The 23,853-nt window shown below is 53.5% G+C and overlaps 1 protein-coding gene across 5 annotated transcripts in view; it reads left to right on the top strand.

Moving 5' to 3' along the window:
* The window catches only part of ACSF3 (acyl-CoA synthetase family member 3), a 113,159-nt gene extending 97,398 nt beyond the window's left edge, over positions 1-15,761 (top strand). For all 5 annotated transcript variants that reach the window (XM_054049332.1, XM_054049330.1, XM_054049333.1 and 2 more), the window contains 3 exons: positions 6,718-6,852; positions 7,799-7,910; positions 15,449-15,761. In XM_054049332.1, the coding sequence (XP_053905307.1) occupies positions 6,718-6,852; positions 7,799-7,910; positions 15,449-15,566 (365 nt within the window). In that variant the 3' untranslated portion in view covers positions 15,567-15,761. The remainder of the gene's footprint in view (positions 1-6,717; positions 6,853-7,798; positions 7,911-15,448) is intronic.
* Positions 15,762-23,853: the final 8,092 nt, after the last annotated feature.

The raw sequence follows: 23,853 nt of genomic DNA, 5'->3' as shown, positions 1-23,853 counted from the left end.
GATTAGTGCTCTCGCTCTAGTTCCCAGGGGAGATTGCCTCTATCACAAAGCCGTCCTGATGCAGGCTCCGCTTAGCACCATTCTGCAGGGCCGATGAACGATGTCACTGAGCAAACATTTCTCAACCGCTAGACCTCTAATTTAATTCCTCTTTTTAATTGTGCACTGTGGGTCAAATCCATCTCTGGTGTAACCCCCAGGGCATCAGGGGGTGGAGCTGTCAGGATTGTTGGTAAATTGTGTAGTTAATTGCTTGACCACGCTTTGGTTGGGTATGAAATATATTCAAAAGCCCAAGTAACTACTGTCAGTCAGGTTTATTGCTGAAAGTCAATAATCGTGTAATCCAGGAAGAAAGGCTCAGTACAATACCAGTTTCTGGGAAGCCATCCCATGCAGCGTTGTTAAATTCATCTTACACAGAAGTTACACGTTTCAGCTAGCAGTATTTGTAGGATAACTTTACAAGTTACAAAACTCTTTACACGTCACTAAAATCCAAACCTTCTGTTTGTACCAGTTCCTTAACTTGTTGTTCTGTTCCTTCCTTGTCTTTGTTTTGGATACTAGAATTCCAGGGGCTGGTATGTAAAGATACCTTCTTCGCTTGTACTGGGGTAGAACATTCATGTATTTTGCCTTTGACGAATTTCTTATTGTCTAATGCCAAAGCTGACTTCAGCTTTGCAAAGTGTTATGGGATACTTAGCATAAGTGAATGGGATTATAGAAGGACATAGGCCAATTTAGTTCATGTAACTGCTGGAAATACATATATACAGAATATAACGATAGAGTGATATTATGTGCTTAATGCATATTAATACATATGATATGAATAATACATATTGATAATGTGATATATATTACCCCAGCATATATTGGTCAACAATATTGCTAACATTCTGTAATGGGTGATAAAGTTGACCTAATCATTCAATGATTTTTCTACCAACTCGTAACACAGTTCTGGCTCTGGCAGAGGGGTCTGCCAGTGGCAGACACCCTCCATCCCAGTTTTATCAGGACAGTTTTTCCTATGCATTCCTACTGGCCCAGAAACTTCTTCCAGGAAACACGAAATGTCCATGTGTTTCATTTCATCAGCCAAAATGTTTGTTGTTTTATAAGCACAAAATGTTTGTTCGTGACACGTTGCTATCCCCTGTAGAAGTGTCTCTGTGTTTACCAGGAACAAGTGATCCAATAGAATGAGTGTTCAGTGTGATGAACAGCGTTAGGTGTGAGAAATCTAGTAAGTGTAGACACGCTCAGTGCTGTCCTTTTGCCCAGAAAAGAATGTTAATGACACTTGTTCAGTGGGTCATCATAAACTCATTCAGACATTGACACAGACAAATCCTCCACTCTGAAAAATCGACCTGTGAGGGTGAGTCAGCCGGTGTGTTTTTCATGTTCTTCAGGTGTTGAATGAATGGACTCGCAGGCTACAGTGTAGTGTCCAGCGTTCAGAGACGGCACGGAGGCCCGTACATGCCTCAACAAGCTTCCAGCGCTGCTGGCGCCAGATATGGTTTCAGGGTCTGAGGGGAAGCCATTATTTTATTTCCAGTCTGCCTGTGGGAAGGGGACAGTCATTAAACAAACAGCCGCATCCTCTTAACTAGTCTCACTGGAGTAGGAAACCCCTCTTGGTGTGGGAGCCATCTAGTGCTCTGTTGTGCTGGATATACTGGCTTACTTGATAGGCTGGTAGCAGATGGCACAGGGCAGAGGGTAATGTGCCTGTCCTCTGTGCACCGCCATTCCCTGGAGCTCTGGAGGAGTGACACGCACAGTATGCCCTGTCCTGTCAACAGTGGAAGGGATATCAAGTCTCGGCAGCTCAGGATTTAGAGAGAAGAAATGGGGAGGGATTGAAACGCAGAGGCAGGGAGAAATTACAGAGCACGTCCCTGGGGTTAACAGCAGTAATAACAATAATACAAAGTAGTAACTGCCTCAGTGGCGCTGCTGTCTGAGGCCGAAGAATGTTTGCATCAGAGGGGTGTTGATGATACTGGTGGGACAGGAGCCATCACGTGGCAGAGAAGTGGAGAGTGGGGGCTCCCACTCCCTTCTCCCACTGAACCCCCCACTCACCCCTGGTTTTGTTCAGTCTGAGGTTACTGTTATCTCCTTTTTCTTACTGCTTAGTGACTCTCTGGGAAGTAGCAGCCCTGGGTGCGGCTAGTAGGAAGCGGAAGCTTTTTGAGAACCTTCCAAAAGTGGCAACATGGAATCCAGCTGGGATCCGGCTACTGGCCAACCAGAGCAAGAGCAAGTACTTACCTTGCTGAAAGGCGTGTCTGGGGGCATTTGAGAGATCAAAGCTGCCCCGGTACCCAGCTTGCAAGGGCTATCTGCACAAGGGGGAGAGATCAGAATCTACCCACGCGCACACACCGCTGCTAGTTCAAGACAAGGGGGAGTAACTAAGATCTGGCCACATACAAGAGAGTTGGTCTTGACATCACAAGCAGAAGATGGTGAAGTTCCACGAGGAGAGTGGGCAGGGAAACCCACTAATTTTCCAAAGGTGCTACCCAAAGATCACATTTTTGATACTGAGAAGGCGCACTGCTCCCTCCTGCTGGGCTAGCCTCAAGGAGGAAAACCAATGGCTTTCCCAGTGACATTGCTACATGTATTTCTTAAGGAGATGGTCATAAGGAAGGCTGGATAGCTGAGAAGCCTTCCCTGTGGACCCATGCACCTTGAGATCATGCCACATCAAGGGGATAGCAGAGATGCTTTAGAACAGAGAGCTAGATCTCCACCCAGCAAAGAAATCTGCAGTTGTATTATTTCCTATCTCACGACCTTCACAGGAGCGATCAGGGGCACCATTTCCAATCTGCTAGAGAAGCAGAGAAACTTTCTGTCAGATTTTCTAGTAGACCTTTCACCAAACCATTAGCATTGGTTCCTTGTCCCAAATAGCAGCCGTCGGGGAACTGGTCCACTCCAGTCTTTCGCACTGCATGTTGTATTTTCTCAAAGCTGGACGCAAACACTATCCCTTGCCCTGGGTCAACTTAAGCCCAGCCCATAGTTGTGAACTCAGCCTTCCCCCGTACACAGCTAATGGCAAAGACATTTTGTGTAGCAGCCCTGATCTGAATCCCCAGTGCTTTCTGTCATTCCAGAGGATCTCCCTTGGCAGGAGTGGCCGAACCCCCCCCCACACTAGAACGCTGCACTGCAAAAGGGGCCGTCTGCCTGCTAATCGGTGGTGGGTTATACTTTTTTATGGTGTCAGCATTCCTGCAACAACGCCAAGCACACCCCTAAGAGCTCTGTCCTGCAGTGCTAGAATAACACCCCTCCTACAGAGCGCCTCCTTCAAGGGAGCACAGACCAGTTAATTCAGATAAAGCTACGGGGGAATGTGTGATCTCATCAGTCACAAGGCACTTTCACTACTGACATGGAGACTTGGGTTCAGATACGTGTCACCTCTCCAGCTGAATTCATTTGGTGGACTTAACCCATTCCTATTGGACAGCTGTCTGTCACAAAACCGGCACCGTGGGAGCTCCACTTTGTGTAAATAGTTTTGTGTAACATGGACACCGCTGTTTGCTGTTGAACTAGGTCAAAATTCCCCCTCTTCCTGTCTTCTCTTTATGAATACACCCCCAGTCACTGGCTACAAGCACATGGTTCTCCACACCCGCTCCTCATTCCTCAAGTCACATTTCAATTAATGTTCCGTTCTACACGTCTGTCAGTCTCACAGACTGCCCTGAGGTCTAGAATACACTGGGTCATTTATCACATGGGGCGTGAATTCCTTTCAACCTCCAAGAGTTAAAGATCAGGAGAGTCCCCGCTTAAAAAAAATTCCTATCTTTTTAAAATATTCCAAACAGTTCTTGATATACATGGGCACATTTTGATTATTGCACATGAGAAACTAAACTGAAGACAGGAAAATCTGGAGATAATGTCTCGGTTCCTGGCTAAACTGAGGGAAGTGCCACATGCAGATACGGCATGTGGACACCCGATTTGGTGGAAATGCACATGTTGTTGGAATTGACCCAGATTCAAAGCCTGGGTCTAGCCACTCAGTTTCCAGCAGGAAGAGTGGTCCTGTGACACTCAGCAGCAACTACTCCAGCAGACTCCGGTGCCTGGCTTCAGAGAAAGGCCAGTCCAGAAGTATGGAATAATCGGAGAGGGAGGGTGATCCTAAGGCCTCCATAGTGGGCAGTGGAGAGAGACCCTACCAAATTCACAGCCATGAAAAACACGTCACGGACCATGAAATCTGGTCTGCCCCCGTGAAATCAGGCCTTTTGTGTGCTTTTACCCTACACTATTTCCCTATAGATTTCACGGGGGGAGACCAGCGTTTCTTAAACTGGGGGTCCTGACCCAAAAAGGGTCACGGTATGGCCACCCTTACTTCTGCGCTGCCTTCAGAGTTGGGTGGCGGGAGAGCAGCGGCTGTTGGCCAGGCGCCCAACTCTGAAGGCAGTGCCCCACCAGCAGCAGCACAGAAGTAAGAGTGGCAATACCATCCCATGCCATCCTTACTTCTTCACTGCTGCCTTCAGAGCTGGGCAGCCGGAGAGCAGCAGCTGCTGACTGAGGGCCCAGCTCTGCCAGCAGCAGCGCAGAAGTAAGGGTGGCAATACCATACCATGGCCTCCTTACTTCTGCGCTGCTGCTGGCGGTGGCTCTGCCTTCGGAGCTGGGCTCCCGGCCAGCAGCTGCCGCTCTCCAGCTGCCCAGCTCTGAAGGCAGCGCCGTTGCCAGCAGCAGTGCTGAAGTAAGGGTAGCAGTACCACAGCGCCCACCCCCCAACTCCTTTTTGGGTCAGGACAGATATAAATACCTGAAATCGTTAACTTTATTATTTTTAAAATCCTGTGACCGTGAATTTAGAGCTCTTCATCTCTGGAAGAAACGATTTGCAAGCCCAGAGATAGCCATTGAGCGTCATGGCACTGGCGAGTCTGTGCCCAGCCTGGGGCCATGCACAAAGATCCCCAGAGCTGAGCACACAGGAGAATCAAAGCAGTCCCTTTGGATCACTTCTTGCTGCCTCTTTCGCTGAGACCCCAAGCTCTGCAATGTGGCTGGCTGAGTTTCCTGGGCCACGTGATAGTGGCTACAGTCTCTCTGGTACTGAAGCTTTTTGGTGGCCAGTCCATTCTGCAGCCATTAGGCCAGACCTCCCACAGCTAGGCTGTTGTTCTGAGCACTGTGGCTCCCTGTGTCCTTTCACGTACCAGAGTTCCACGTTCCAAACCAGCCGGGGGAAGCAGGTTAGCACTGGGGGGCTAGCGAGGGAGGGCCCTTGAACCGCAGCCGTGCTGATTTCAACCACTCAGGCCTTTGTCTGAGGCTCCAGTTTCATGAGCTGTCTCCTTCCGATTTGAGCTTTGCAGCCAGCAGTGCAATCAGGTCCGTCAGTGACACCACAGCGGGGAATCAAGCTCAGTGTGTGGACACAATGCAACTGTGTGTCATTAAGGAGAGAATGGAGATTGACGGATAGGTTAAAGCTGAGAGCTCTCTTGTGCTCCCATCAAGAGTCTGCAATTGAAATCAGGAGTCCTGAGACCCCCCTGCCCAGCCCAAAGGGTGGCAAAGGCTCTATTAACAGAATGTGACTAATCATCTTAAGTAGCTACCAAAGTGCAGCACAGCTTGTTAAGCGTTTAGCCAGGCTGTGCTGGGATGACCTCTCTCAATCTTCCCAGACTGCAGTACAAGTGGCTAATTATTTGATCACACCTGCCACACTCACACTCTCTCTCTGAGCCCTCCAGAAAGGACCGTTCTAATTCGACTCGCCGTTTGGTAAAAATCTCGTCCTTTTGATATAATAGCACCAGCCCCCTCTTTTCATCAGAACCAGGCCGGGTGTGGAGGGGGTTAACCCCAGGTTTAGAAATCAAACTCCTCTCTAAAGCCTCCAGCACTGTCTGTTGCTGTGGCTGTAGCAGGCAGCATCTCCCCACACACACCAAGCACCCCTCGTAGCAGGCGTGGGTCCCGCTGGGAGAGGATTAGGTGGGTTCTGGTGCAGAGACCTAGGAACAGCCAAGCCCAGGGAAAAGGTCTGAGATGAACCTCATGCTTAATCATTGTTAATTGTCAATAAAACCAGGAGAGGGTGAGTTGGGAGTTGAGGTAGTGCGTGGATTGTGTCCGAGCACGTTGGGAAAGGAACCGGCCCACAGCAGAGATAATGCATCCTCTTATTTGTACTGCTTTCAAAGTCAAGCGTTTTTATTTTGGAAGGCAGAGTACCGCTCGTCACTTTTCCTTCTGGGGGGCAGGACAGTCCGTTCCAGGAGGGAGGCAAAGCGAGGCTAGCTAACCTGCTCCCAGTCTATTGGGATCCCGGCGAAAACAGGAACCCCCACGCCAAGCCCTGGGGACAGCTTGTGTCATCCCGGTGGGGCTGCCTGGAGCCTTACGATGCTCAGGGGAGAGTCTCTTCCAATGCTCGCTGGCCAGCAGCAGATGTCCTGCCAGAGTCTCGTCCTAGAGAGGAGTTTTGACCAGTGCTTTGAATGTGGCACCATGGGCGTGGTGGCACATGCTGCACGGCAGCAGCAGGACCCGCTGGATCCACGCCTGGCAGCATTGGAGGGGTGCGGTCTGAACTGATCCGTGTGGGAGTGGCGGGACTGGGAAAACAGGCAGGGCCATGAGGAAGGAGTGGCCGCTAAGCAGCGTTTGCTCTGTTTGCAGGAGACACAGCGGTGTATAAAGAGGGCACGTACTGGATCAGGGGCCGCACCTCTGTGGACATCATCAAAAGCGGAGGCTATAAAATTAGTGCACTAGAAGTCGAGCGCCATCTGCTAGCACACCCCAGTATTGCAGGTAAGGTGCAGCACCTTGTGTTCGCTGCTCTCGGCTTTGGAGGGGGGCGGGCAAATTAAAGTGTTATTGAAGAGTTCTACCTGGAGACAGTCCCAGGGCAGGCAGGCACTGGGCATGCTTCCCCCAGGCATCTCTGTCCCAACTGGCAGTGCCCCCCAGGCCTCCAGCTGATAGGAGACTGGCGAGGGTGCGGAATTGGGCCAGAATGTTATTGAAGCCCAGGTCTCTAGCGTGTTTGCAACCATGGCCGCCCCGTGAGCTCTTGTTACTGGCAGAGCTCCGTTCCGGCCGTGTTAGCTGCCGTGTTCTGTGCTGTGCAGTAATGAGGATAGAAGGCATATGAAGGAGGTGCCATTGGGGAGCCTTGCTTGGGTTTAGCCCAGAAGAAGCCGATGTGAGACTGCCTGAGGGTTCTTGCCTGGGGGCCGTTTCCCAGCCTTTCCATTAGCAGGGTTGGGTGTCAGTGACAAGCAGACTGAATTCAGAGCCCAGCGCTGCAGGGCCTCTGTGGCTGAAGTCAGGAAACTCACAGCCAGGTGCAGATTCAGCAGCAGCTCACGTCAGATTTTGGAAATAAGAAATTTTCATTAAATCTTCCCTGAGCTCCTTGCTGACCCTTCATGAGAGGAGGGAATCAGTGCGCCGCCAGGGCAGGGTGCCCAGTAGGGGGCGGAATAGGTGCAGGGCAGGACAGGTCTCTCTTTATCCAGGCTACTTGGGGAGCTTTTCCGCTCTCTGTTAGACCCTGGTATTCTTCTGTCAGCTCTACCCTGTTACTCCTAGTAATTCCTCCCCCAGTCGATCCTCTCCTTCCCGCTACGGCCGTCCTGCCCACCTGTCTATGGTCTCACCAGCTTGCACAGAGTTAGTTCTTCTACGCTCTTCTCCTGGTCTCTGGGAAATGGGTCTGAGTTTCTTCAGGTTGAGTCTTTTGCTCTTTCTCCAGATGTGGCTGTGATAGGACCTCCAGACATGATTTGGGGCCAGCGGGTCAGTGCTGTGGTGAAACTGCAGGAGGGTGAGATGCTGTCTCTCAAGGACCTGAGGGACTGGGCAAGGTAAGTGCCAGTCATGGGACAGTGCACAGCAAATGCTGTAGTCTACTATCAGTGGGGTTGATAGCACCACCTACTCTTAAGGTTGTCTGATACTTCCCATTATAATACTCTTTTTCATTTGCTTATAACTTTGACAAACTTCAACTCTTTGGGCTGCAGTTTCCATGGGACTTGTATGCTGAATTATTTTGGAAAGTTTCAGCCAATATGGTTCATCCAATTCCAAGAACAAGTTATGGGGGAGAGAAGATACGTTGATTTACCATAAAAAAAAATCCTGGCAACCTTTTCTTTGAGAAACTCTAGCGCCCACGTGCTTTGGAGCAGGGCTCTGAAATGTAGCCAGAGTTGGCCACTGAGTCAGGAATGTGCCTTTTGCGTTCCCATGAAAATCCACTCAAATTTGGCCAAGTTATAAACCTCTGAAAAAACTCAGTTCACACATCCTGTCAAACTGAGAGGACAGACCAAGTGGGGTCCTGCAGGGGATTGTCCTAGGTGTAGTACTAGTCAACATTGTCATTAATGATGATGATGATAGAGTGGAGAGTATGCTTATAAAATTTGCCCCAAACTGGGGAGGTGTTGCAGGCACTTTGGAGGACAGGATTAGAACTCAAGATGATCTTGATAAATTGAAGAATTGGTCTGAAATCAACACATGAAATTCAATAAAAGCAAGTACAAAGTACTACACTTAGGAAGGAAAAATGTGCACAACTACAAACTGGGAAATAACTGGCTAGGCAACGGTACTGCAGAAAAGGGTCTGGGGGTTGTGGTGGATCACAAATCGAATATGAGTGAACAGTGTGATGCTACTGTGTAAAAGGCAAATGTCATTCTGGGGCATATTAACAGGAGTGTTGCATCTGAGACACACGAGGTAATTATCTTGCTCCTCTTGGCACTGGTGAGGCCCCAGCTGGGGTACTGTGTCCTGTTTTGGGCACCACACTTTAGAAAAGACATGAACTAATTGGAGAGTGTCCAGAGGAAAGCAACGAAAATAAGAGGCTCAGAAAATACAATCTCTGAGGAAAGGTTGGAAGAATTAGGAAAGTTTAGTCTAGTAAAAGATGGCTGAGGGGGGAACCTGATACCAGTCTTCAGATATACGAAAGGTCGTTATAAAGAGGACAGTGATCAATTGTTCTCCATGTCCACTGATGGTTGGACAAGAAGTAATGGGCTTAATTTGCAGCAAGGGAGATTTAGATTAGATATTAGAAAAAAACTTTTGAACAGTAAGGGGAGTTAAGTACTAGAATAGGTTACAAAGGGAGGTTGCAGAATCCCCGTCCTTGGAAGTTTTTAAGAGCAGGTTAGAAAAGTGGCTGTCACCGATGGCCTAGGTTTACTCGGTCCTGGCTCCACGTGGGGGGATGGAGTAGGTGTCCTCTTGGTCCCTTCCGGCCCGACATTTCCCTGAGTCTGTGCTCAGGAGAGATTGTTTAGCGTTTAGCAGCTGAAATCCTGAAAGATTCCACCCTCACTGGCCTGCGCTGTCCCCTCACTGCTCCTCGGTGTGGCTGCCAGTTGGAAGGGCTTGTAACAGAGTTTGGTTGTGTGTAATTATTGACGTAAGTGCAGAGTGGCAGAGAGGCAGCGTGGGTCCTGTGATGGAAGAGTTCAGTAGTAAGACATGGTTTCATTTGGAGGCCACTCATAGTCTGCTGTGGTCTCAAAGGGGCATCCGGTGTGAACGGCTCAGAGCAGCGAAAACACACTCAGCCGGTCTGTTAGTTTGGGGCGTTGGTCACCAGAAGGAATGAACTAACTGAACCCAAACAAAACCAAAGTCCTGCGTTAGGTCAGAACCGGGCTGTAAGCAGCACTGTCTGCCACGGGGCCCGGGATGCGGAAAGCTCAGCAGGTCCTGAGACCCGGTGCTAACTACTCGCCGCGGAGGAGGTAATGGAAGGGAATGGGCTGCGCTCCCCAGAAGTGCGCTTGACGAATGGTGCAGTAATGAGCTGGTTCTCTGCCGCACTAGTGGAAGTTGCACCCTCTGTAGCCAGAAGGGGCTGTGCAGGGGAGAGGGGGAACAGGCCCCAAAGCACCGTCACTCACGGAACACAGTGTGGCCGAGAACAGGAGCTAAAGCAGGGACACTGGGGGAGAAGCATCATGGTTCCTCCCCAGTTGTTTCCACCAAAGCAGGGACCTTTGCTCAGGTCTCGGCCTATAATGCTGCTGTCTCCCCCCCATCCTCCTTCCGGTCCATTTGTTCGTCAGCCTTGGGAAGCCCGTCCATCGGGTCTCCTCTCCATCCCAGCGGGGGGGCCGTAAGGCCCAGCACAACAAAGGGAGCCCTTCCAACACCATGTGCACGTGCAGTCGTGGGAAAGGTGCCTGTAGCTCAGAGGCATGCAGTGGCACAGCATTTCTGCACTGAAAGCCCGAGGACTCTGGGAGCCTCCGCAGCAGCTGAGAGACGGAGAAGCAGGATCACTTTTGTTTATTATTTATTTTAGTATTCCACTAGCAAAGTATATAGTCATGGAGCCATTTGTTTTCCTGGAGACTCCTCTCCCTAGGGCTGCGGATCGTTCTGGGGAGGCTGGCGCTATTTCACAAACAGTAGGAACACTTGTTTCATCAAGGGCTGCACAGCTGGCCAATTAAAGATTCCCCTGGATTTGCAAAATCGCAGTTGGAAGACTACAATTTAGCAAATGCAAGGAAGATTCTAGTTGGCCAGCTGCTGCTCTGATTAAACAATTACTTTGTGGGAGGAAAAAAATCAAACAAAGGAACCAAACCCACGCTGGCTGGTCCGACAGAGCCAGGGCCAGCTCCAGGGTTTTGGCCGCCCCAAGCAGCCAAAAAAAAAAAAAGCCGCGATCGCGATCTGGGGCGGCAATTCAGCGGAAGGTCCTTCGCTCCAAGCCGGAGTGAGGGACTGTCCGCCGAATAGCTGGACGTGCCGCCCCTCTCCGGAGCGGCCGCCCCAAGCACCTGCTTGACAAGCTGGTGCCTGGAGCCGGCCCTGGACAGAGCAGCCAAGTCTGACCCCCAGCATCCTGCCTCCTGCTGGCACTGCTTCCCGCAATAAAAACATATTACTCCTTTTACACCCACTAGTCTGGGAATCCTGCTTCTCCCAGGGGGGCTGAACCTACCTGGCAGTCTGCTCCATGCCTTTAAATTGATGGGCTCTTGGACTTATGGCTGGGACGCACCTCTCGGAGGGGGGGAAGCAGTTCTAATGTGTTTGCAAATCTCCACGAGCTCTGCTAGCGAAAAAGGAATGTACTTCCCCTGTCACTGGGACTGAGGCACTGAGACAGGGCGTGTGGCAGGGTGGCAAGTTGGAGATGAAGGCACCACAGAGTGTTTGTTTGATAGCCACTGTGCTTGTCTTACTGATAGGACTGGCATTGTCTCCAGCGGTTCCCTTTATCCGTACCTATTACAGCCCTTCCCCACACAGCCGTCCCACATACTGGCTAGACGGCAGCTCAGAAAGACCATCCTGGCCTGTGTTGAATGCTGGTGCCCAGCGCGGCGCAGTCCCCAGAATGCCAGGATGCATCGCTGTTTATAATTACTCTTCTAGCGTGAGGCCTGCAGTCACAGATGTTTCCTGCGGCACTGTCTGGACCAGCACATCCAGGTGTGCCCAGATGCTCCAACCAGCCCTCCCTTACTGTCTCCAGTTAGTGCATCTTCCCAAAGCACAGGCAGGGAGATCTGTGCTGCTCTGTGACCTCTCTGCTTTTGTCTTTGCCGGGGCTTCGTTCGCCTTTGTCTAGTCACAATCTGCCCTTCAATCAAGCCAGTCCGCAGGGAGAGAGCTCTCCCATCTCCTCTGTTCATGGTGCTTAGATCCTCTCCGGCTTACACTGTGATTCTTTGCCCGTGCGCAGCAAAGATAGGAGCCCTTCAAATTAAGCCATTCAAATGTGAAGAGAGGAGAAATCCAGCTAGTGCCTGCTGTGCCTTAGAAGGGGCAGCGAGAGCCCCAGGAAGCGTCCGTGCCCCTCGCCCATGCGCTGTCTTGGTGCTGTCTCCCAGGCACCACGCTCACGCTGGCTTTTCCCCTCAGTCCGCATGGCTCCCTCTCGCTCTGTCTCTCCCTTTATTTTATGTGTCACTTACGTTTGTTTTGCCCCTTTCTCGTACTCACTGGCAGGCGACACATGTCCCTCTTCAGAGTGATTCATTTTGCAGCTTTCGCCTCCAATCTCGTTTCCCGGTGACAGGCGCCGTCCTGAGTTAGAGCCGTCCATATGGTAGGATGTGTTGATTGTTGGGTTTGGGGGGGGCGGGGGGGAGGGATGACGGTTGAAGAGCTCAGTGGACTTGGCAGGTTGCATTAGAATCAGTGCCAGGGAGCTGCCTGTCGGAGCTGGGTATGGCCCCAGGTTGGTGACACGCAGGCAGCAGAAGGCAGGAGACAAGCCCCCTGCTCTTCAAAGGCCAAAGAGACTTGGTTCCTGAGCTAGTTCTGTGCTGAGCCTCCCTCCTGTGACAGAGAGAAGGAGCATAGATTCATAGATTCTAGGACTGGAAGGGACCTCGAGAGGTCATCGAGTCCAGTCCCCTGCCCGCATGGCAGGACCAAATACTGTCTAGCATGGGCCTGCATGTGTAAGAGCGTACACGTCTGGTGTGAGGGGCACACAGGTTAGCATTTGGGCATAGCTGGCCGGCCTGCGAGCTCATCTGTTACGTTCTAGGCACAGCGACTAGTAACGAGGAGACCCACTCAGAATTGTGTCATTTTCCTTCATGATATTACTCTGCATTTATCATTTGTTTTCCCTGCCACTGCTAATGGTAAGGATTGATTAGTATCCATTCGGCGCTATCCGTTCTGCTCACTGAAGGCAGTTCACCCTCCCCTCTCTGGGGCACGCTCCGAGGTTTGTGATGCGTTTTTTAACCAACTGGCGTGCACAGGCAATGGGGGTGTGAAGGGACTGGGGAGCCCAGTAGGACTGTGATTGTCTCATCCGTCCCCAGCCAACATCTGGTTTGGGTCGCAAGTGACGGGAGTCTCACTCTGCATCGTAGAGCGGACGTCCCCCTGTCCCCAGCTGAAAGTGAATCCACGGCTGACGCTCCCAGCAAACTCGGGAAGGGCCAGCTGCTGCGGAGGATCTCACTCAAACACCCTGCGCCTCTCCTTTTGGCACTGTTATCCTCACTGCTCCCCCAGCTCCTTGGCTCTGCACAGACGCTACTGGGAGGCACCTGATTTCCAGTTCCCTGTGCTAGGAAGAGGCTCTTACTGCCCATGTGTCAAATCCCCCCCTGCAAACCCACATCTTTCGTCAAGCCCCAGGTGTGGAACTCCTCCCCTGAGGGTCTCTGCAGCGCTTCCCTGGGCTTGTGTGTGTCTGAGTTAGGCAGGGAGTTTCCTGGAGCTGACATGCCAGTGACATCACACTCCTGTGATTGTGACGTCATAGCCACCCCTCAGTGGAATGAATTGGGGGAGAGGTCTGCTCACACCAGATCCCTTATGGCAGGGGTCGGCAACCTTTCAGCAGTGTGTGCCGAGGCTTCGTTTATTCACTCGGATTTAAGGTTTCGCGTGCCAGTCATACATTTTAACCTTTTTAGAAGGTCTCTTTGTCTAAGTCTATAATATATAAACTGTTGTATGTAAAGTAAATAAGGTTTTTAAAATGTTTAAGAAGCTTCATTTAAAATTAAATTAAAATGCAGATCTGATCAGTTTAGGGTGATCTTTGCCCTTGCTGAGTTTTCCAGTGTCCGGCCCGGATTTGGGTACTTGAAGCTGCACACAGGCTTCTGAGGGATCAGTTGTTAACTGGCCCCGAGAGGGACACAGGACCGATTTCAGGTGTGAAAATACCTGTTCACACAGGTATGTGGCTCCAAATGCTGAAAGCATTGCCAACGCAATTTTCTTCAGACAGTTAAATTTCACTGGCAGGGATGTCCAGCAGGTCAGAATAGAGGCCCATGATCTCTCTCGGTAGCTTCAAGTGCTCGCCTTTGATGCCCACAATTCTGAGCTTTTTAACTGAATGAGCTGCATTTCGAAATCTTCAACACCCATCCACTGAAATACAGTCAAATCCAAGTCGCTTTTGTTCAACTTTTCAGGTTTAATTAGAAAAGCAAGCATTGGGCCAAATCACTGGAAATCTTGAAATCTGTCAGAAAATTCTGTTTCCTGTTCTTGCATGTACATTCTAATCGCAACGTCAAATGCAGTGCGCTGTTCCATGTGGCGTGATAGTGTTGTAAGCAGCAAATCAGGACTTAAAAATATCCCAGCATAGTGGTACTGGAACAATTTTTAAGGTGAGGGTGCTGAGCTGTGCCCCCCCTTGCCCTGTCTGCACCCCTCACTGCCCCAGGCTGGGGCCAGTGGACTACAGCTGGGGACGGCTGCAGAGCCCTGGGCCAGCAGCTGGGACCCCAGGCCGGCAGCAGAGCCCACTGGACCAGTGGCCAGGACCCAGGGCTGGCAGCGGGCTGAACAGGGCTGGCAGATGGAACCCTGGCTGGCAGAGGGCTGGCGGCCAGTACCCCAGACCGGCAGTGGAGCCCCTGGGACCGGTGGCCAGGACCCGAGCAGTGTGAGTGTGTGACGTAGTGGAGGTGGAGGGGCCTGACCCCGAGAGAGAATGGACCCCCGAGAAGGGCTGTCTCACTAAAAGGGGCACCCCACACGGATCGCACGGGGCCAAGAGTGGGCACGATCTGTGAGTCCGTGACAGAGTGCCACTGAAAATCAGCTCACGTGCCATAGGTTGCCTACCCCTGCCTTATGGTAATCGGCAGCAATGAGGCAGCTCTGTTGGTGAATCCTTAGGAAGTGGCGAGTCGTGGGTCCAGGGAGGGCAGATGTCACACGTTAACGGGAGGCTGCCTGTCCCATGGTCTTCCTGAAATGACTCTCCTCTGAGTGGGATTTCACAGCCGTGTCCATCACACTCAGATCAGCTGAACCTTCCACGCCACGATCTTGCTATGTTGCCAGGACCCTTTGTTTCCTCGGTGAGCCTTGCCAGAGCCCTGCCATGTCCCACCATAATGGCCCCGTTACGGGGTGTCTCTGTTGTGCTTCGCTGGGTAGCTAGTTGTGGACAGAGCTGCTTGGTCCTGCAGGACTAAGAGGATCATGTTTATCCCCCAGTGGTGCAGTCAGTTAAGGCCGGGATTGGGATTTCTCCGCTGCATTCTATTGCTGGCTGTAGAACTTGAGTCACCTGCCAGAACTGGGTTAACCCTTCTCATCCCTGGAAAGGGAAGCCTCGCTCTGTGTGTGTGTTGCATTAGGTGAGAAAAGGGTATGAATAACCCTTCAGAGACCTCTTCCTTTTCTGCTTTATTGGATGTTCTCATCACAGGTTTTTTAACCCCTTAACTCCCATATGTGCCACCATCCCGTGACTTGAGGGAGCACTTCTTGAAGATTCATCTTCCTTTTACTCAGTCTACAGCTACTGTGCTGTCCCCAAAGAGAGTGGAGCATACCATCTGGTGGCTCTGGAAGGGAGGTACCACCGTGATGGTGAGGATTATTGAAAAAGTATGTTTCTGTGTTCCAGGGAATCCATGGCGTACCACTCTGTCCCCACAGAGCTGCTCCTGGTGGAGGAGATCCCACGCAATCAGATGGGAAAAATCAACAAGAAACAACTTCTCAAGCACTTCTACCCAACCTAGTGAGGCACCAGGCTGAGAGCAGGGCCGAGATGGCTCTCCCCCTAGTGCCTGCTGCTTCAATGGAGTCTCTCTGAGGAGCTTTAATGCATCCTAGTGCAATGGGTTTGCATGAAAATGATACAAATCAGGTGCTGTCAGTGATTTCTGTGCTCGTCATGCTGGGATTGTCAGTCAATAAAATCTGGTTTCATTCCACATGGTCTCCTCATTGGCTGAGCAGGACCTGGAGAAGAGCAAGGTTATGTTCCTTCTGTAGGAGCCACTCTCAAGAATCTCAGAGCCACCCCCGATAGACACTGAGCAGCCAGGCCCAGGAATAAATGGTGTGTGTGAGTACCAGAGAGGTCTGAAATATTTGCAAGTAAGAGGAGTGTCCTACACGCATGCCAGGGCTGATCATGGAGGACTTGAGACTCCTGAGGACTTGCTGGGCAGGTCTCTAGTTCACTGAGTTAGTGTTTAGATGCAGAGCTTTGGAGCGGAGCGCGGAGCTGAAGCGCAGAGCAGCTCCGGAGCAGTGGAGCTGGAGCGGAGCCGGAGCACAGCTCCAAAGCCCTGTTTAGATGGATGGGAGATGGCCAAGGGGAGCAGGCTGTGTTGGGCGCTGGGCTGAGGGGAGAAGTAGAATGCTGCCGTGTGTGTCCCCTCTTTCACTCCAGCAGCCCCCCTGCAGGCTCAGGCTGACGGGATCCATCCTGCACCCCAGGGAGCAGCCGTGTGAGCTGGAGTGAAATGGAGCCAGCCTCATTGCCAAGAGCCCTGCAGTCATTGTCCAGGCAGAGCTTGGTTTTCAAGGGGTTTCCACCTGGCTTCCTGCTCCGGACTGCAGTTAGCTGCCCCCTCCACCATAGTCCTGCAAAACAACGGGAGCTGATGGCACTCGGCACAGGACCTACCCGCCTGGCTGTGCCCGGGCTGTCGGAATCTGAATGTGGGCTGAATGGCTCTGTTTACCAGGGCGCGTGGCCTCAGCCGGCAATTCTCCAGGAGTTTCAGGGAATTTACAGGGTAAACGCCGGGTAAGCGCAAGGGACACACAGAATTATTTGTCTCTTCTACACCAGAGCCTAAGTAACATGGAAATGGCCTTAATACCCAACAGGTTTAGTCCCTGTACCATGCAGTCCACACAGCTAGTCAGCAGCTAGGTCCTACGCGGCACGCAGAGAATCTACTGAACCCTGTGTCGTTCCCAGGTAAGAGTGGCCCATGGCTAGGACGGACTTTACACTGTCTTGGCATGGAGGGGAAGGTCTGTACAGGAACCCCTGAACTCCCCGCTCCCTGTCTTTGTGTCTCTCTGCATGCTCATCCTCGCTATTCTGTATCTCTCAGCCTCAGGCCATATGCGACTCATCCCAGATGAAATTACTCTTTAAATTAAACTCCTCTCTTCAGCCATCCGCAGTGATGCCTGTTAATTCTGCCTTGCTTTCCACGCTTCCCTCCGACTTTCCCCCCGTGGTGGGATTTTTGTTGTGCTTTGTTTTGTTTTTATGGAGCAGTTAAAGAGTCCGTCATTTAGGGGAGTCTAATCTCTTTGTGGGAACGTCTAATAACCTGCTGTAAATTGATATCTGTCCGTTGGCATGCTTCGCCACACTCCTCCTTCTGTTTTCCTGCAGATGTGAAGAAGCAGTAATTAGAGAAGCACAAATAAATACAAACTGCTCTTAATAACCCATGCGCAGCTCTCTCTCCTCCCCGCTCCGTGCCCAGGAAATGCTCTCTCCTCATGGCTGCCCTGGGCTGTCTACGTGCAGACATGAGGGTGGTGCCCATCCAGGTGCAGGGTTTATGCAGGCCCATGTGCTTTGTGTTGACCCCAGGCTTCCCCTCTGCATGGAGAGTGGACTCCAAAGGGCTCGTGGCCTGTAACAAGCCCGGGCTGTGGGTATTCTGCCTGGCGGATTCATGGGGCACTATTGCCATTTGCCAGCGTTTCGGGAACAGCACCTGGCCATGCCTGCCAGGTGAGAGGAAATGATCTAGAACCCCCCGCTTCACCGGTCCACAGGCTGCCACCCCTGCTGGCTGTGGGGAAACCACACTGATTGGGGGTGGGGGCGGGGGCTCCCACCACTGCCAGGAGAGGAAGGGAGCTGGTTGGGGGCTGGGGACAGATCTGAGCCTTGATTTGCTTTCTTTGCGGAGTTTGTTTTAAAAGCAAAGCACAATATCCAGAGTGGGAGGTGGGGGGGGGGGTTAGCTTGTCTGAAGCATGCGGATGCTAAAGCCCCCAGGGTAATACACAGCACCCGGGAAGGAGAGATCACCCCCTAGGAACCAGCCTGCGGAGGTGGCACGCAGGGCGTCGGAGAGCGATCACGCCCCACTCTAGCCGAGCGGCACCTGGGAGATGTGAATGTAACACCCGGACTGTACCTCCCACGGGAATAGTCAGAGCAGGGGCCAGGTTTCCAAAAGCCAACATCTGCATGGGTGGGGGCCGGGGCCGGGGCCATGTGCATGGCCTGCAGGTTGGGCACCTGTAAAATAGGCTTTGGAAACCTGGCTGGAGATGGCACTTTAATGTTTTGCCTGGCGACATCCCAGCTGATCTGTCCTCTCGTTTGCAGAGGACACCCCTGAGCCCATCCCTTAGCTCCCTGCCTCTGACCCCTTTGGTAATGCACCGAGTCCAGCCTCTCGGTTTCCAGCAAGAGCTTCCAGTCCCCGAGTCCCTGTGCAGAGCTGCTGCTTCCCCCTCCCTGCTTCACAGCAGGTTGCACCGGCCTTCTCTCCTCATCATCCGTCAGAGCTGCTGACAGCTGTACCAGAGCCCCCGCACCTCTGTGCAAACACTGCTCATTTCGGATGCTGCAGCCTGCGCAGAGCAGACCCCACTGAGATCTTACACTCCACTCTCAAATTAAAAACAGGAGCCAGGCACCGGGGGAGCTGCGCTGCTGACAGCTCGATAAAAACCTGTTTGCTGCTTCCTCCTCTCACGCTCACCTGGCTACGGGGAAAAAACAGTCACTAAAAGCCTTTGATCTCAGCTGCTGGGCTCCTTGATAGTGACTCACTCTGCTCCCAGGAAGTGTGGCTGGCCAGGCTGCCCTGATGGGAATCTCTCTCAGAAAGGTGGCAGGAAACCCCGTTCTCTCTCCTTCCCGCCCCCACCCACCGCCCCGCTCAGCCATCCCGGGAAAGGTCAAGGCTGGTACTGGAGGGGAGCCGGTTGCCTGTTAACACAGGTCAGTGGTGCACCCCGGCTGGTACCTGTGATGTGCTCACCCCCGGGTGTACAGGAAGCAGGAAGGCAAGTTGCACTTCGCTGCAGATTTCCGCATCACAGCGCACACAGAATGGGGATGGGCGGGGAAGGCCCCATAAGGAGAGAATCGGTTAATGTAGCAAACTCCCGGCAGGCCCGGTGCGTGTTACCGAGATTCACGAGGCGGGGAGGCGTTGTTTCAACAGTGCCCACAGGGGGTGCTGCAGGTCAGGATTGAGGGGCGTTGGCAGAGCTGGCTGGGGGGGGCAGGATTTGTGCTAGGATAGCAGAGGGTGCTGGGAGGTGGGAGGCTGCGCTGGGGGGGGCACTGGCAAAGCTGCGCTCCATCTCCCCACTGCTATCAGCCCCTCATCTGCACGGGCACTGAACGCGCTTGGGGTAGACGCGCTCTGCCACCCACGGTGATAAAGCGGGTGTGGGGGGGTCAAAGGGATTGTGCACTGAGTGTCCTGTCTGCTCCAGGCACCCACTTGGGGCTCAGTGGGGGCTGTGGCGGAGCCATGATTCCTGCCCGGGCCCTGCGTGCTCTCTGCAGCCCTGGCCCAAGGGAGGCCAGGGGCCTCCGCTCGCAGTTCAGTGCCGCTCCACACAGCCCTCTCTGCACACGCCTGATAAGCCGGCTCTTTTGTGTGTTCTGACGTCGAATAACTCTTCACACTTGGCTTCTGGAGAGAACAGCGGCTGCCATTGGCCGCGCCACCACCGGCCATTGTCGAGCAATTGTTCCTGTGTCTGCTGATAGCCCGGCTCAGACACGAACGAAGAGCGCGTGCATGGGAGGGGGTGCTGGGGGAATGCTATATTCGGAGAGAGCGATGGAGCATTGTGTTAGCGCAGAGACAGTCCGGGGAGACAGCAGGAGAGGGGGAGCATGCAGGGAGGTGGCCGGGATGGACTCTGCTCCGGAATCGCTCCGTTCCTGCGCCAGCTGAGTGTGGTGAGTTTCGAGTGAGCCCCAGGAGTAGCTGATGGAGCGGAGCGAGGGGTGCGCATCCTGCCAGAACGGAAGGGGGATGAGATCCCTGTCCGGGCCTAGGGAGGTCACTGAAGGTCACCAGGCTAGAGCGCAGTGAGGACATGGCTGAAAGTCGCCCTTTGGCTGCAGTACCATCCCGGAGGCTAGTGGGTAGTTGGAGGATGGGCTGTAAGATAGAGGGAATGACCCCTTCCTCGCCCAACCCGAGCCAGGGGATAGACTCAGCTCTCTGGGGCAAGGGCTTTCTGTCTGTACAGCCCCAAGCCCAACGGCCGAAGTGAGGGGGTCGCTCACACAGTGGTTCTGGCGACGGAGGCTTGCAGAACACAGGTGTATAGGTAGTGCTGTAGTTGTGTGAAGCACAAAGGCAGGAGTTGTCCTCAGGCGCTGTCCCATCAGCTGTGAAGATGGGCTGGGTTGCTCGTGGCTGGATGAAAACAGGGATCTACAAACCTCTCCTCCAGCTGCCTCTGTGCCTTGCAGACTCCAGGCCTGCCCTGCTGGGCCAGCGAGCGCCAGTCACGGGTTACGAGCGGCTCCTCTGAACTGGGCCTGGCTCGGCTCCGCTGTAGAGTCAGGTGCCTGGTGCTCAGGCTCCGGTTCCCTCTCCCTGCCCGCGCCTGCCGGGGGAGATCCGCCGACCGGCCCGTCCGGGTCACTCCCCAGCCAGAGAGAAACCAGCCCGGGGCTCAGGCAGGGTGAGCTCTGCTGCTTCCGAGCAAAATGTCTCCTGGGTTGTAGGGAGATGAGGCTGCCATGAGACAGGGGGTCACGTGGCCACCGCAGAGACGCCCCCCGCGCTCCTGCTCCCCACTCTCAACCTGGGCTTTCTACCCAGCCTGTGCTGGGCAGCCTCCGCAGACGCTGGGTGTGGGCGTGCTCGCCAGCCACCCCTGCCAGGCTTAGCTGCCTGCAGCTCTGTGGCAGGACTGCGTCTGTCCTGCAGTTAAATTGGTGTGAGAGGTGATGGGGCCCCTGGAGCAGCCACCCCAAATCACGCTGTGGGCATAGTGTGCCGGGCCGGCTCTGGCTTTTTGGCCGCCCCAAGCAAAAAAAAAAAAAAAGCCGGAGCGTGGGCGCAGGGGGACCGGCTGGGTGGAGGGGGAGGGAGCAGGCAGGAGAGAGAGAGAAGGGGGCTGCCATGCGGCCCCTCCTGCCGCGCCGTGCCGCCTGCCGCGAGGGCTCCGCTCCGGTCGGCGGGGAGGGAAGGAAGAGGACTGCCCTGCAGGGTGCTCTGGTTCTCTGCACCACCGCCCCCTACAGGGCGGCCGGAGCAAAACAAAAAAAAAAAAAAAAGCGGCCGTGCTGCCCTAGGATTGGGCAGAACGCCGCCTCCAACAATCTGCCGCCCCAAGCACCAGCTTGCTCGGCTGGTGCCTGGAGCCAGCCCTGCTAGTGTGCCACGGGCCCTCGGCTGAAGGTCGCTGGTTTCCTGGAGGACAGGGAGTATTGATGGGCTGGACCTTTGTAAACGGATTTTTGTCCCTGTTTGACCTCAGACGTGCTCTGGAAGACAAACCCCGAGGCTCCGAGGAGGGGAGAGGAATCCATAAGCTCTGGGAGGCGGAGGGAACCCTCGCCGCGAACAGCAGAGAGACCGGGGCGCGAGAGGGGACAGGAAACGGAGGCACCTGCAGGGCAGATTTTCCTGCCCACATGGGAGCTGATTAGAGGCTGAGGCCATCCATCTTTGTGCCGGCAGCTAGAGCGCAGGCAGGATGGATGGCGGGTGGGAACTGACCTGGCGGCTCGGGGGCTGGGGCAGAGGCCGGAGGGGAGGAGTAATCAGGCCCCTTGCTGTGAGGATGATGGAGCGTCCCAGCTCATCGCGGTGGCCCCGGCTCCTGCTGGGTGAGCGTCTGCGGGAATTCAGCCAGCCCGCTGGAGCATGGAGTGGGAGGCTTCCAGGGCTGGTGTGAGGGGAGGAAAGAAGAGAGAGGATGCAGGGGAGCAGTGACCTTTGCACCTGCTTTGCAGAGAGCCCACAACTGACTCCGCACCTGGCTCAAAATACTGGGGATGGGCAGGGCAGGGCAGACTCACCCAGAGCTCCTGTGGCATTCTGGGGGGGGCATCCAAACCACTGAGGGGCTGTCACCACTTGCCCTGCCGCCTGTGCTGCCCCCCAATGCTTTGCTGCCGCAGCTCCCACCTGGGCTCTTCATAACAGTCAGACAGCAGCTATCACCCCTGAGTCTCTGTTTAGCCAGAGCCCTGGTCCCGCAGCTCTGACCCCAGCAGCCTGTCAGCAGACACTGGTCACACTCTGGCTTGTAGCAGCCTTGGTCACTACTCGCGGGGTGACCCCAACACACTCCCCATCCTTGATTGTCCCCAGAAATTATTCTGCACAGCCCCGCCCGCTCCTGGACAGTCCAGAGAGATTAGGTCCATTGCCTCTCTAAGCAGATCAACATACAACAGTCTGCTGCCTTAGAGGAAGTTACCCAAACAATCCAAGCACTGGATTCGTTTTAATTAGAACAGCCTGTTACTCCCCGTCACACGCCGTCCCTCTCTCTGGCTGCGTACAGGCCCGCAGTGACTATGGGAGGGAGAACACCTGTTAACTTCCCTGGCCTTTTGCAAAGCTGCGGCTGCTCCAGGACCGCGCCGAGGAGAGGCAGGGAGTTCATCTGCGGCGAACCCATCATTTCAAGCATCAGGGAGCTCGACCCAGGCATTAAGGAACACAAACAACCCCAATCCCAGCCTCCTCCTCGGAGTTGTCTGCCAAGGCAGAAGGTCAGTGCTCCCTCCGAGGTGTTGGCCTGAAAACAAACATGAGAGCCACTCATCCCAGCTTGCCCCCCCCACACACACACACTTCCGCTCTATTTCTTGCTGGAACATGTCCCCTTGCATCTTGGCTGGACTCAGACATCAGTGAGGAAGGCAGCTCCTGGATATCTGGGCCGTTTTACTGCTCCGGTCTCGTGCAAAATAGCTGGGGGCAGAGCTCAGAGCAGCCTAGTCCAGCTCCACGGCTATGCTGTGAGCTGTAGAGAAGGCACAGAAAGATCACGGAGCTGTAGCATGAACCACTTCTCCTGTTGTCTTGCACAAGAGAGCGCTGGCTGGGTGGTGGCAGGGCGGAGCTCGTGCTGGGGGGAGATGGGAAAGTCTCTTCTCTCTCAGCAAACTCAGGGTGGGGAGTGGGATGCAAGGCTTTGATGGGGATGCTGGTGTGGGGGGACCACACGTCTTCTCTCTGGGGCTGCTTGGCACGTGGCTTTGGGAGCCATTGAGCAAGGAAGGGGAGTCCTAGTTCTGAGGTCTCAGGGTGGGTCCCTGGAAAAAAATTCCACAAGTAACTATATGGAATAACTTAGAGTGAAGTGGTCCTATAGGATCTGTGACAGAACAAGGCGTAACAGTCTCAAATTGCAGTGGGGGAGGTCTAAGTTGGATATTAGGAAACACTATTTCACTAGGAGGGTGGTGAAGCACTGGAATGGGTTACCTAGGGAGGTGGTGCAATCTCCATCGTTAGAGGTTTTTAAGGTCAGGCTGGGATGGTTTAGTTGGGGATTGGTCCTGCTTTGAGCAGGGGGTTGGACTAGATGACGTCCTGAGGTACCTTCCAACCCTGTGTATTCTATGATTCTATGAAGCACAATTAGTGAACATCTGGTGACGTGCACAGAGTGAAACAAAGCAGGGCTATTGGGGTGCATCAGCTGTGCAATGCCAGAGTCCCATGCCCCTACCTTCTGCATGCACCAGGCCGCCCATTAGTGCATTCCCGTCAACAGGAGCCCTGTGCACCGCTTGTATTGCACTATGACTTGTGAAGATATGCACATGAGTGTTCAGATGCCCTGGTGATGGGCACAGTATAAACACCTCAGCGGACACAGTAGGTCCCTGTTGTTTGATACGGGTAACTCAGACGCTCTGATCTCATAGCAATTTGACACCCGCTTTGCACAGGTGGCAGTGACCCCGGCTAGCGTGAGGCAATGGAAAAGCAGGCCCAGGCCGTTTAGTGCCTCCATTAGAATAGAATAATAATAATTAATAATACGTTCTTGGGAAGTGATTTTCAGCCAGGGATCTCAAAGCACGTT

The sequence above is a fragment of the Malaclemys terrapin genome, chromosome 14 (assembly GCF_027887155.1).
Source record: "Malaclemys terrapin pileata isolate rMalTer1 chromosome 14, rMalTer1.hap1, whole genome shotgun sequence".
NCBI lineage: Eukaryota > Metazoa > Chordata > Testudines > Emydidae > Malaclemys > Malaclemys terrapin.
Note: the sequence above shows the minus strand (reverse complement) of the source record. Positions and strands in the feature narration are given on the sequence as shown.